The following is a 12658-nucleotide window of genomic DNA, read 5'->3' on the forward strand; positions in this document are numbered from 1 at the left end:
CATTGGTAGAACATGGTACCAACCACTGTTCTTCTACCCTCAACACCTGCAGACATGTAGCATTGTCTCGTCCCCTACTCACCTTAGCCAAACATCATTAATGAATCATCCTCCTATACCAAAGGTCAGGTATCTCTCTGCTGCTTCCCACTATTGCAGCTCAGAATCATTCACAGAGCCTAGTGCCATTGACCCATCCCCTTACTGGAGCACAGTAATACTGCTGCTTCCTTGCACTCAACTAGAGTCCAAAATCTCAAGCATTCCCCAACCTTGAGCCCATTCAACTCTCACTGTGGCACAGTAACCTCTGCTTCCCCAGCCCTGGCTATAATCCAGTAGAGTTGGTGTGTTTATTGTTTTGACGGCAGTCTGGCATTTTTGCACGCTTCCCAGCACAATAGTGTATGCGGAGACACAGCATCTCATTAATATTAGCAGTCAGGTGTGTCAGTCCTGGTTCTCATCAGTAGGTAGACAGTTCTCCCCAATAAATACTAACTTCCCTCAGATCGAGTTTGAAATCTTAACCAAATGATCAATATCATCTTTCTGTGCAAGATCTTTTGATGGTCATATGCGGGACAGCATATATTTTATGACCCTGTTGATAGGATCCAGCAAAGAGGACTTTTCCCTCACTCCAAAAAAAAGTTAAATTCTATTTGTCCATCTTAAAAGCTCCGGCTGAATTTTTTGCTGTACAACCTGTGGTTATCCTTGCCCAAGACTGTTCATAACTTGCCCTAAAAATACTGCTGCCCACAGGGCTTTTTGGGCCAGAACAAGACTGTCTTCCTACAGAGACATTTCCGAAGCTAAAGGTACTTGGATTTCTTTTGCATCTTTTCCAGCACCACTACATCCTTTTTGTCCTCCAACAACCGCTGCTGCGCCAGGTGAAAGGTAATTCTCAGGATGCTACTCACAGACTGGAACTTGGAAGCACAAAAATTATTTTCTTGCTTTTGTGGACTGAATCCCACAAGTTTTCCATCAAGGATCTCCCTGGAATCCAGTCTCTTTCTTCAAGACAAAATTTGAGCCGAGCGAGGCCTCTCTCTTCCATTCTGACTTGGAGTTTGTTATAGACCCAGTCGGTTACAGCTTTCTGATCTTTGTTGAAAGCCACAAAGGCATCATATTCCACCTCTTCGGCACTACTTTTCTTCACTGAGCATGCCTGGAAATGTGCCAGCACAGATAGAAGGTGTACCAGAGGTCCCAGCCAAAGAGGCATTCCATGGTAGGCACAGCCAAGAATGCCAAGGTGAAGAGCACAGAAAACCCAAACAGGCAGAGTGAGACAGAGTTTTCAGAGCAGAAAAGCAGTTCATGGGTGAAGATGCTCTTGCCCTTTACCTCGCATGGAGAGCCAAAGGTGACTTCATTAGTCAGGTTGGGTATTGTGATGTTCATGATGATGAAGTCAAACAGTAAATCGACCTGCAGCACAATGGGTTAAATCTGAGGTCCACTTCCATCAGGTTTGGAAGGCACTCTGCGAACTGATTCCTATCAATATTTTGGAGCAAATTGTAGCTTAAGTCCAAATGAGTGAGCATGGTCACATTGGCAAAGAAGTATTTGCAGATATCGTCTATCTTGTTTTTGCTCAGAAACAGCTTTCGAAGCTTGGCCTTCCTGGGAATGCTGCGGCAGGACAAGAAGGGGAGATCATTACCAGTCCAGCACCTCCAGGTTAGGCAGGAACTGCAGGTTGGTCCAGTTGAAAAAAGTGATGTGATTACTCCTAACACACAAGATCTTTACAGTCTTAGGCAGGTTTTCAAGAATCTGTGAAGGGAGGCCCATCAAGTGATTACTGGAGATACCTAACTTGATTAAATTGGTCAGATTCTGGAAAAACCTCAGGTAGATGTATTCATGCTCTCACATCATCTCTAATTGGTTTCCGTTGAACATCAGAACCTTTAAGGAGGTGCTGCTGATAACCAAATTACAAATAGAATCAACAGAGCTATGAGCCAAACTAAGGTACCACAGAGATTTGAGGTGTGCTATGAAATTTGGGTTGTGACCAATACCCTGCATCAAGAAGTGGTAACTGTTGTAACGGAGATCCAAGGCCTCCAGGAGGGGGAGCTCAGTAAAGGCAGTTTCAAAGTACAAATTAATTTTATTGTAGGAAAGATCCAGCATGAGGCAGTTGTTCAAGTGGGTGAACTGCAAGCCATTTATAGATTGACTTAAGCTATTTTGTGATAGGTCAAGGCACTTAATGCGAATCAAGTTCTTAAACATCACTGCTTTCACAGCCACAAGATTGCTTCCTGCTAAATTGAGAATCTTGCTGTAATTCTGGAAAATTTTAAACCCAGTTACCAGACTGGTGGAGTTCATATCAAACTTTGTATTTGTTGCTGCCTCTTCAAAGTCACTTTCTGTGTCTATTGACACAAGCAGTTGCCTGCTTAAGCCCAGGAGATGTGGTTCCCCAGACGTCCTGAACTCATTCCTATTGTTCAGTTCTGTGATACTATTCTTTAACAGATCAATGTAGTTTAATCTAAGAAACTGGCTAAAAATTGACATCTCAATATGGCTGATAAAGTTCAAGCTGAGGTGTAACTTAGTGAAATTCTTTAGCCCCATTAAAGGCTGTGTGTCCTCTTCAGTGAGCAATTGGAAGAAAAACCCATTGATCTCCAGCTCTTGCAATGACTCCAAGTATTGGAGGATTGGGTCAGGTTGAGCATTGTAAAGGTGTATTTCTTTCGGTAATTAAAGATAACAAAAGCTTTTGGAGCCTGGTGAGCCATTTGAATGCTGTGCTGCTTGTGATGGTGTTGTAGAGATAGTTATCAGTCAGGTTAAGCATCTTTAAGTTCCCCAAAGACCGAAATAACCAAGAATCCAGTTCATGCAAGGAATTGTCCAACAGCACCAACTCCTCCAGGGACCTCAGGGGAAAAAAGGAATCAGGGCGTATTTGGAAGGAACCATTGCACTCTGCACACAGGTTCAGCACGTGGTCACATCTGCAGTTCCCCTTCACATCCAATGTCTGGAGATTGGCGAGGTTTCCAAAAATCACATTTTGAGATGTGAGTAAAGGAGAGAAAGATTTTCAAGCCGGCTGGAAGGTTCTGTGGCACACTGGTCAGTTTGTTATAGTTGAGAGAGAGCAGGGTCAGGTTATCCTAGGTGGGACAGGACTCCTTCAGGAACAGCCACTGATGTGCTACAGGGATTTTTGTAGTAGCAGCTCATCCGTGCTGAGCATTCTCAGGCTGAGCAGATTAGTAAACACCTTGGGTTCCAGCCTCAGAATACTGTGCTTAACAAGTTCAGATGCTGCAGGGTTGGAGGTAGAAGTGGAATGGATTCTAAACTGTGTTCAGACAGATCCAGCTGTTTCAGACGCTGCAGTCCAATGAAGGCTCCCAGCTGGATGGTTATACAACACAGGACAGGTGAGATGCTCTGCCCTGGGGGTAGACAGTCCACTCTCAGATTCAGTTTGACCAGGTTGGGGAGATGAGAGAAGGAATCATTAATCTGGTTGTCCATTAGCAGCAGGATAATGATGTTAGCCACACAAGAAGAGGCAAAGGATGGGACGCCCTCCTGTGCTTTCTGCAGTCTATCTTATTTGGGCCTTTAGCGAAGCGACAACGCACTGATGTGTCACCTCCTGCTGGTCGTCTTGGGAATTAGCTCAACTCCAGCTCTGGAGCACCCTCTGCTGGCCAATGTCTTGCCTGCCTCTGGCCCCATGTCCCACTCAGACCCCGGTGCCCTTTTACCTCAGGGTTCTGCCCCAGCAGTACCCCCACACTCTGGGTCTCCCCTCCCAGGGGAACCCCCAATCCTCTAAGCCCACCTTGCCTCAGGGGCCACTGCCAGTCATCACCTAGCCCCCTCTCACTGGGGCAGACAGCAGTCTGTAATGGCCACTCATCATTGGTAAGGGGGTTGGACCAGCTGCCTCTGCATAACCCTGGGCTGCACCTCTGTAGCCCCAATACCTGCATAGGCCTTTATCAAGGCCTCAGCCTGGGGAGTTGCCAGGCTGGAGCTCCCCAGGTCCTCTTGCCCTTCCCCAGCACTGCTCTGCTCCAGGTACCCTATTCCCCAGCAGCTAGGTCCTTCCCACTCCAGGGCTAAAGTGAGATTTGTAGGAACTTTACACTTCTTAAGCACTAAGGGGGTAGGAAGACCGCCCCCGAATTTAGAGCGGCTGAAGTGGTTCCCCCACCCCCACATCCGGTCAGGAGACACACTGATTAAGCGCCGACCAGGTGTTTACCACTGGAATACGCAGTGCATAAAGCACCAATCAGGAGAGGGGGCGAGAAGTTGGATTGAGTTAGTACATGCGCATAATAGGATGATTTATGTAACCGATTATAATAAAAGGACGTGGAAAACCCCCGTTCGGGGCGCTCCACTGGAACAGACTGACGGACTTGGCTTCATTTATTGCTACATCTGGTGACCCCGACGTGATTCCCCCTGCTCACCGGCTGGAATAGCCTTCGGTGCACCGAACCTCGCTGGAAAGCCCCGTTCCGTGAGTATGGGGGGGGAACTGTCAGCTCAGCAGAAAGTTCATGCGAAAGAGCTGCAGGCTATCATACGACAGGCTGGCAGGCCAGTCTCCCTGGGTCAGTTAGAAGAGCTACTTGCTGAACTCAATCGCCAATGTCCTTGGTACCCGGATCACGGGTCACTGTCGGTAGATGATTGGATAAAGATAGGGGCGACACTGCACGCGGAGCCTCGAGCCGCGGTGCAGTGGCTCCTGCTTTGGCAGCGATGTAAGGAGGCTCTGGAGACAATCGGGATTGGAGCGTCCTCCAGGGCTATCCTTCTCGCTCCCGCGCCTTCGGCCCCTCCCCCTTACCCTCGGATCTTGCCCCCCAAGCCGCCTGAGGCGGCACCCGAATGCCATGATGCATGTCCGGGTGCGGATGGCTCTTCACGGCCGACTTCTCGGCTGTCCCCTTTTCAGGCAATGATACAGAGGGAAAAGGAGAAGGGAGAACTGAGCGGCGAGGAGATGGGGGAGTTATTAGCTGCGTTCCCAGTGACACATCGTCCTGGCAACGCAGAGGGAGAGGCTGAAGTGGAGATCACAGCCCTCCCCTATTCCGTTCTCCGAGAGGCGAGACGAGCGGTTACTGAGTCGGGATTGAAATCCACCTTCACCCGAGGCATGTTAGAAGGGATTGCAAATGGATATAGCATGCTCCCCCAAGATTGGAAGGATCTTTGTAGGATGCTTTTAAGCCCCGCGCAGTATGTTATTTGGGATACTGAATTTCAACAGGAAGCATTACAACAGGGGCGGGCATCGGGGGGGGCCTATACTCCCGAGCAACTGTATGGAGCAGGACAGTTTGCCAGCATACGAGAGCAGGCTGCGAATATCCCTCTCTTAACGCTCCAAGTTGTGGGGCGTTGTGTTTTAAAAGCCCTGTTTAAAGTACCGGTGACGGGAAAACCCTCCCGGTCCTTTACCGTCACCCGCCAGGGCCCTCAAGAGTCGTATGTGGAATTTATTAACAGACTACAGGAGGCTATTCAGAGGCAGGTAGATAATCCTGATGCCCAGTGGGAATTAATGAGGAAACTCGCTTATCGGTATCCCCCTTGAGGGGTTGGTGGATACTGCAGCTGACATTACAGTCATCTCCGCTCGGCAGTGGCCGTCCACCTGGGACAAATCCGAAGTGCCAGCCATTTGGGGAGTGGGCGGATTGCAGGCTGCTCAACAAAGCACCCGATGGATTGCTATAACTCCGCGAGAAGGGGGAAGGAGATTCTCCTTAAACCCTATATCATGGATATTGCTGTATCCCTATGGGGAAGAGACTTGTTAAGCAAATTTGGATCACATCTTACCATTCATGACTGAGTTTACTGCCCTTCCCTTTTTGGCTAACATATTTTGCTATTGCCTGGCCGAGTTCTGCCGCTCTCATAGCTGCTTTTTTTGACTGTCCGCCAAGCCCCCCTTTTTCTTGGCTGTCCGCCAAGCCCCCCTTTTTCTTGGCTGTCCGCCAAGTTTTAGCTGTGAGCGGTGTCCTTGACTGTGGCCAGTGTCTTATTTTTAGCTTTTTTTAGTTAATTCATTCTGTTCTTTTCGGATCCCATTGATAGTCATGCATTTTTTCATCAAAATGCTAAAATGCTTCGCCAAGGATTTATGATCCCCCTAATTCAGGCCCAACGTATTGTTTAAACCTGTAATCATTGTGCAAGTCTTCATCATTATCCCGAACTGGGTGTTAATCCCTGCGGCCTTCAATCCAACCAAATTTGGCAAATGGATGTCACGCTTTACCACCCTTATTCTCCCTGGAAATATTTACATGTTACCATTGATACCTACTCTCATTATATTTGGGCCACCCCCCAACAGGGCGAACAAGCCAAACATGTGATTAATCACGTTCTTGGTGCGGTGGCCGTTATGGGCCACCCCCGACAGATAAAATCCGATAATGGCCCCGCCTATATTTTTCACAGATTTGCGGATTTTTGCACGCAGTGGCAAATTAACCACGTTTTTGGTATTCCGTACAATTCCACTGGTCAAGCCATTGTGGAATGAGCCAATCGTACACTTAAAGAGTACCTAAAAAAGCAAAACAAAAAAATGGGGGATGATGGGCCATCCCTGGGCGCCAAGCAAAATCAATTAGCGATAGTATTGTTTATCCTAAATACTTTAAATATTTTTCAAAATTTTACAGCCACTGAACGACATTTTAAGACAGAAACCCTGCTCCCACGCCCATCTGTTAAATATAGGCAGAGCCCGGACCCTAACTGGTATGGCCCCGTTCCGTTGATAACCTGGGGACGGGGGCATGCCGCTGTGCTTACTCCCACAGGTCTGTTGTGGGTCCCTGCCAAAAATGTGCGACCGTGGCACGATGACGTGGCATCAAAGCCCCAAGAACCCGATACCCAACTTCAATCTGAACCTAACCGAGACCTTTCCAGCGTGCCGAGCCACAAAGACGGCACCAAAGGTTACCTGGGGGCAGGTGAAGCGACTGGCGCAGCAGGCTCAGCAAACGCTGGAGAATAACAAGGCCGAGCCTACCCCCAAAAATTTTACTGCTGCTATTTTTGCCTGTTTGACCACTAATTCTTTTATTATATTGTTGTGTTGTTTTTGTGTATTACTGGTTGGGGCCGAACCCGAATTGCATAGCCGCATGCGTTATAATATATGGGCTCGACTTGCGGTCCTTGCCAATCAATCTTCCTTTTGTTTACAGCAGGCCCCTGAGATGCATGGCCTGTTGGGCACCTGCCTGGTCCCAGTATGTAAGGGGCCAGGCAGTGCTGCACGTGCAACGGGGATGTCTAATTTTATAAATGCCACCGAAATTCAATATTTTTCTATGAGCCTATGGGGCCAGGCCACTTATGTGAAACCCGCAAGTGCCTTGTCCCTCTTTACCCCACGGGTAGCCAATCACGCCAATCTGACCTGTGTACGGATGATTAATTGCACACGTCACAGGCCCCCAAAAGGATGTTTGCGGGTGGGTACCCCAAAATGGAATTGTACACATTTTCAAAATGTGTCCAGCAATTACGGGCACATTTTGTTACCAGAAGGTTGTTTTTTTACGTGTGGTCAGAGGACCTTTAATTATATTCCGGCCAATATTTCAGAAGCTCAATGCTGCCTAAGCAGGCTCACATTGATACTCCCCACAAGGTCAATGTTGACTGGCTCCCAAACTAATGAGGCCCGCACCCGACGCCGGCGAAGCTCAACCCCCATGAGATCAGAATGTAATGCCAATGTCAGCCTTTTCAGTCGGGCTGAGTACATCTCTCTGGCTGTTTCCTTGGTGGGTCTCCCTGCGTTGGGAGTAGCCAATCACCAACAGCTTAGTCGATTGGCATGTGCCTTAGCGAAAAATATTAATTATACGTCTGCCGCCTTGGCCTTGCTGAATCAAGAACAGGAGGCGCTTCGCAATGCCATATTAGATAATCGAGCGGCAATTGCTCAGCCATGTGGGTTGTGAAGAGGTATATGGCATGTGTTGTTTTAATCTGACAGACAATTCTAAACGGATTCAAGCACACATAGATAACCTCCAAGAATTGGCACAACACATTCAGCAGGACAGGAACCCATCATGGTGGGATGACCTTTGGGCGTGGCTGCCATCCATGGGATGGGTCTGAACTGTTTTGCAATATGCTTTGATTGGTATCGCCTGCTTGATTGGTTTTTGTTGCTTTGCTCAGTGTATTCCTAATATAATTAGGATGTGTTTTACACCCTGTCGGCGCAAACCCCTGCCTACACCCCAAGCCGTCATGTATGCATATAAAATTATGAAACATGCGGACCAGGCACGGGTCGACAAAACAGAAAAGGAGGGGATGTAGGAACTTTACACTTCTTAAGCACTAAGGGGGTAGGAAGACCGCCCCCGAATTTAGAGCGGCTGAAGTGGTTCCCCCCCCCACATCCGGTCAGGAGACACACTGATTAAGCGCCGACCAGGTGTTTACCACTGGAATACGCAGTGCATAAAGCACCAATCAGGAGAGGGGGTGAGAAGTTGGATTGAGTTAGTACATGCACATAATAGGATGATTTATGTAACCGATTATAATAAAAGGACGTGGAAAACTCCCATTCGGGGCGCTCCACTGGAACAGACTGACGGACTTGGCTTCATTTATTGCTACAGAGATTCCTCAGTGCCTGGCTCACAGCCCCTTTATAGGGCCAGCTGTGGCCTGATGGAGCTGGCCACACCTGTGGTCAGCTCCTCCCTCCGCTGCTCTCACTCCTTTAATCCCAGCCACAGCCATCTCCAGAGCTGTTTTTAACCCCTGTTCTGCAGGAGTGGGACAGCCACTCCACTACAGGGCCATTGTAGCTGCAAGGCAAGAATTCTGAGAAGCCACATCTAGCAACGTCACAGGGTCACTGCTCCAGAATAAAAGTGTTCACACAGAGCTAAATCAGGAACAACTCCATGTGTAGACAAGTCCTTATATTTGCTAATGCAGAACTGTCCATTATGGAAAATTTACAGCTTCCTCTGCAGAGACTGGTACTGGTTTCCCTCAGTATCCATCAGTGGAGGAGATGGAGCAATGATCAGATCAACAACAGTCCTATGTTCCTACGACCAAGAAAGAGGAATGTAGGCAATACCATTATTGTCCTGAGATGCAGAAAATCTATCCAGCAGACAGCCTTTCCAGCACTGGGTCCTCCAGAGAGCTCCTACACACAGGCAAGTGAGAGCAGGTACTAGCAGGCAGATGGTTCCCACACTGGGCTGCTGGCTCTCATCAACGGGGCTCTCTCTCATGAGACATGGCAAAAATAAAATCTACATCCATTCAAGAGGCTGCATGTCACCCCTCTTCAGTCCAAGTTAATCACAGCTTTATTTGACGTGGTTCATCACCGCTACCCATGCATGGATGTTGCACTTCTCCCCACACACCTCCTGCGCCGTTCAATGCAAATTACTCCCCCCCTCCCCCACAAACTACTGGTCACACTTCTCCTTCCACACCCTTTTTCTTGGTATGGTTTGTAATGCTTGGGAGAAGGGACTTAACCCTTTGGTGAATGCTGGAAGGCACAGCAGCAGTTTTCAAACAACACGATTCATTTGACTGACACTCCACAAGAAAGTGCCTGGTTAGATCAGGCCACACTGGAAGTCAGCAATGGTACATTTCTGGCCACATAAGAGCCCCCTTTCCCTGTAAGACATTTCCTGCCTTGAGGATGGGTGCATTCCACTGAACAACATGGAGTTCCAGTACGAGGAGGGCCTCTGAATGGACAGGACTGCTCCTGAGTCCTCATTCACACTTGAGATTAAATCCCAAAGACTGTAACCCTCTTTACTCCCAGACAAGGTGCAAGGAGAATGGTCATACACCCCTCAGCACACAGTTACAGTTTCAAAGCCTCCCCAAAGCTAACAAGTACCTTTATCCAATGCCCACATTCTCTCTTTCCAGGTGCATCATCCAGGGCCTTTCCCAGCTCTGCCTGGGTACGTCCAGGTGTTCTTGTTTTCCAGATATGCCAACTATGTTTTATTACCCTGAAGGGTCTCATTTTCCATGTCTACCTGGCCTTTCTGGATGTAAGGGAAGAGCGTCTTTCTAGGCTGAACCTTGCTCATCATGAGCGGGGTCAGCCTGTTCTATTAATGCAAGGTCAGGAATAGGATGAACTATCTCGTTGTCAAACAGTGATGATGAGCCCATGTTAATAAATGAGCCCGCCAGGATGGAAATGCATGTCTGGGCTGGTAAACGTTGTCCCATGGGCCTGTGATCTAGCCCAGCTGCAGGAGCCCCACCCTGCCTGGTCCCAAGGGGATGGACGGGGCCCTGCGGTTATCTGTCTCTGTTCCTCTTTTAGAACTCTGCTCTTAAGTAAATACACCCATAAAAGGACTGTTCTAAGCTGCTTGAAATTTTTGTAACAATTGCTCATCTGAACGTCACCGTGAGCTGAGCACATCAATGGATCCATCCAGGTTCTGTTCAGAAAGGTGTGCTGCAATAAACAGTTGGTCCACAAGCAGCCCGCTAGGCACCACGACAGCACATGCAATCCCTCTCTTCCATGATGTGAAGAGACAGGAATAATTCTAAACACAATCTCATTTTAAAATGTAACAGAACACGGCCAAAACCATGAATAGATCGTTGTACTGTCTGCAGTGCTTGTGTCAGCAGGTGGCGCCATAGAGCTGTTTTCCATGAAAACCTGCTGTTGTGTCCTGCTTGAGAATTTCAAAGCTCTCTACCAAGGTATAGGGCTGCCAACATTGTATTTCAAAATCATTATTAAGAATAATAAGCAGCACTCACCTACATTCGCCAGAGATATTTCTTGCTGCTTTTTGAAGCTCACAGCAACTCCCAATTTTGTTGTACAGAGATGAAAAAAAAAATAAGAGATGTCCCTTGAAATAAGGGACGGTGGGCAACCCAACCAGTGTGATAAATCAGAGACCCAACAACCAGGCAGCTAGAGGCTGTGGCCATTTTACAGATGCGTAAATGGAGTCATGGAGAGATTAGAGATCAAATTTTCAAAAGCAGGGTTCTAATTTTAGGTGCCTCGAGTGTTGGGTGCCCAATGCGTAGGTCCAGATTTTCAGAAGTGGACAGGACGTTGAAAGCCTTGAGACACGTTAACGTAGATAGCTGTATTTATGTAGTAAAATGTGAAAGTTCCTCTTTAAAGACTTGTGGACTCCTGACAGAAAAAAAAAACTGTGAGAAACAGAAACAATTCTGCCAACTCAGTCTCATTTTTCTTCCCTTTTTAATTTTTGTTCAACCTTTGCATGAAAACAGGATCCTTTCTTTTATGAGAGTTTCATCTGCTGCAGCTGCTTATTCCCCTTATAATGTCATGATCCTACACTTGTAACATCATAATCACCATAGCAATTAACTATAGTATTAACTGTAGTAAATAGATTGTGGTAACTTCAGCTGGGACATATGCATCTGAAGCAGGGAAACTTTTATTGATCCAAGTTCCTGGGCTCAATTCACCACTGCCTTGACCTTTGTGCAGCCATTGACACCAGAACAACCAATCAGAATGGTAACACTTTTACACCCACTTTGCACTAGTAGGAGTGTCTATGCAATAGGCAGAGCAATGCGGAATTACGGTCTCTTTTGCATGCAAATCTTAACAGATGGTAAGTGAGAAATGAATACAGAAAAATATAGTTGTCCCTAAAAGGGATGTGTATAAAGGGTGAGCTGCACTGAAGTCAATGAAGGTATGCCCATTTACAGCAGATGCAGATCTGGCTTAATGCTTGTTGAGAAGTTCCATAAAGTCCTATTGACTCTTTAAATCAGGGGTGTTGTTCCCAAGCCAGCTCTTTGAAGCAGGGACTGGGACCGTCTTTTTGTTCTGCTTTGGTACAACGCCTGGCACAATGGGGTCCTGGCCCATATCTGGGGTTCCCAGGTACTATGGTAACACAACAATAAGCAGTCTGGAGAAGGAGGGGCAGTAAGGATACTTTGAAGTGAGGGTGGTGGACAATGATATCATTAGGAAATCTTTAGAGACAGGAGTGGTAAGAACATTAGGTGAATGTTATAGCCAAACCCTGCCAAAATTAGATTCCACTTTTCAAATGATGTGTAGTTCCCAACCTTAAAACTACAGGGCTTTAGCTGTGAGTGCTCAAGCGATCAGCTGCTGATTAAAATCACAGTTCCTTTTCTGTGTTGCTTTGTTTTCTGGACCCAGTGATGTGCCTTGAGAATGGCTAAAATGTCTTTTAATTTAATTCACTTGGCACCTTTTCTCCTTACTACTCTCAGCATTTTACAAACGTTAATTACTCCTCCCAACAGCCTCTTGAAGTATTACTCCCCATTAACAGATGGGGAAATCAAGGCAGGAGTTCAATGACTTGCTGAAGGTCAGAGAGTTAAGCCTGGCCTACACCTACAAATTAGATCGACCTAGCTACATTGCTCAGGGCAGTGACAAATTCTGTGCACTGTGCAACATAGTTAGGTTGGCCTCACCCCCACTGTAGATGCAGCTCCATCAATGGAAGAATTATTCTGTTGACCTGCCTCTCAGAGAGGTGGATTAACCAGGGCCTGGTCTACACTACAG

At 47.2% G+C, this 12658-nt stretch overlaps 1 protein-coding gene across 1 annotated transcript; it reads right to left on the bottom strand.

The window, feature by feature from the left end:
* Positions 1-452: 452 nt before the first annotated feature.
* Positions 453-10172, bottom strand: TLR9 (toll like receptor 9). Its single transcript, XM_045023533.1, is given in 8 exon segments — positions 453-931; positions 934-1165; positions 1168-1446; positions 1572-1686; positions 1688-2411; positions 4871-4970; positions 6362-6607; positions 10116-10172. Coding segments are annotated over 8 exon segments (1938 nt in total). The 3' UTR covers positions 453-746.
* Between the last annotated feature and the right edge of the window lie 2486 nt (positions 10173-12658).

This window comes from Mauremys mutica, chromosome 7 (genome assembly GCF_020497125.1).
Source record: "Mauremys mutica isolate MM-2020 ecotype Southern chromosome 7, ASM2049712v1, whole genome shotgun sequence".
In the NCBI taxonomy this organism is placed as follows: domain Eukaryota; kingdom Metazoa; phylum Chordata; order Testudines; family Geoemydidae; genus Mauremys; species Mauremys mutica.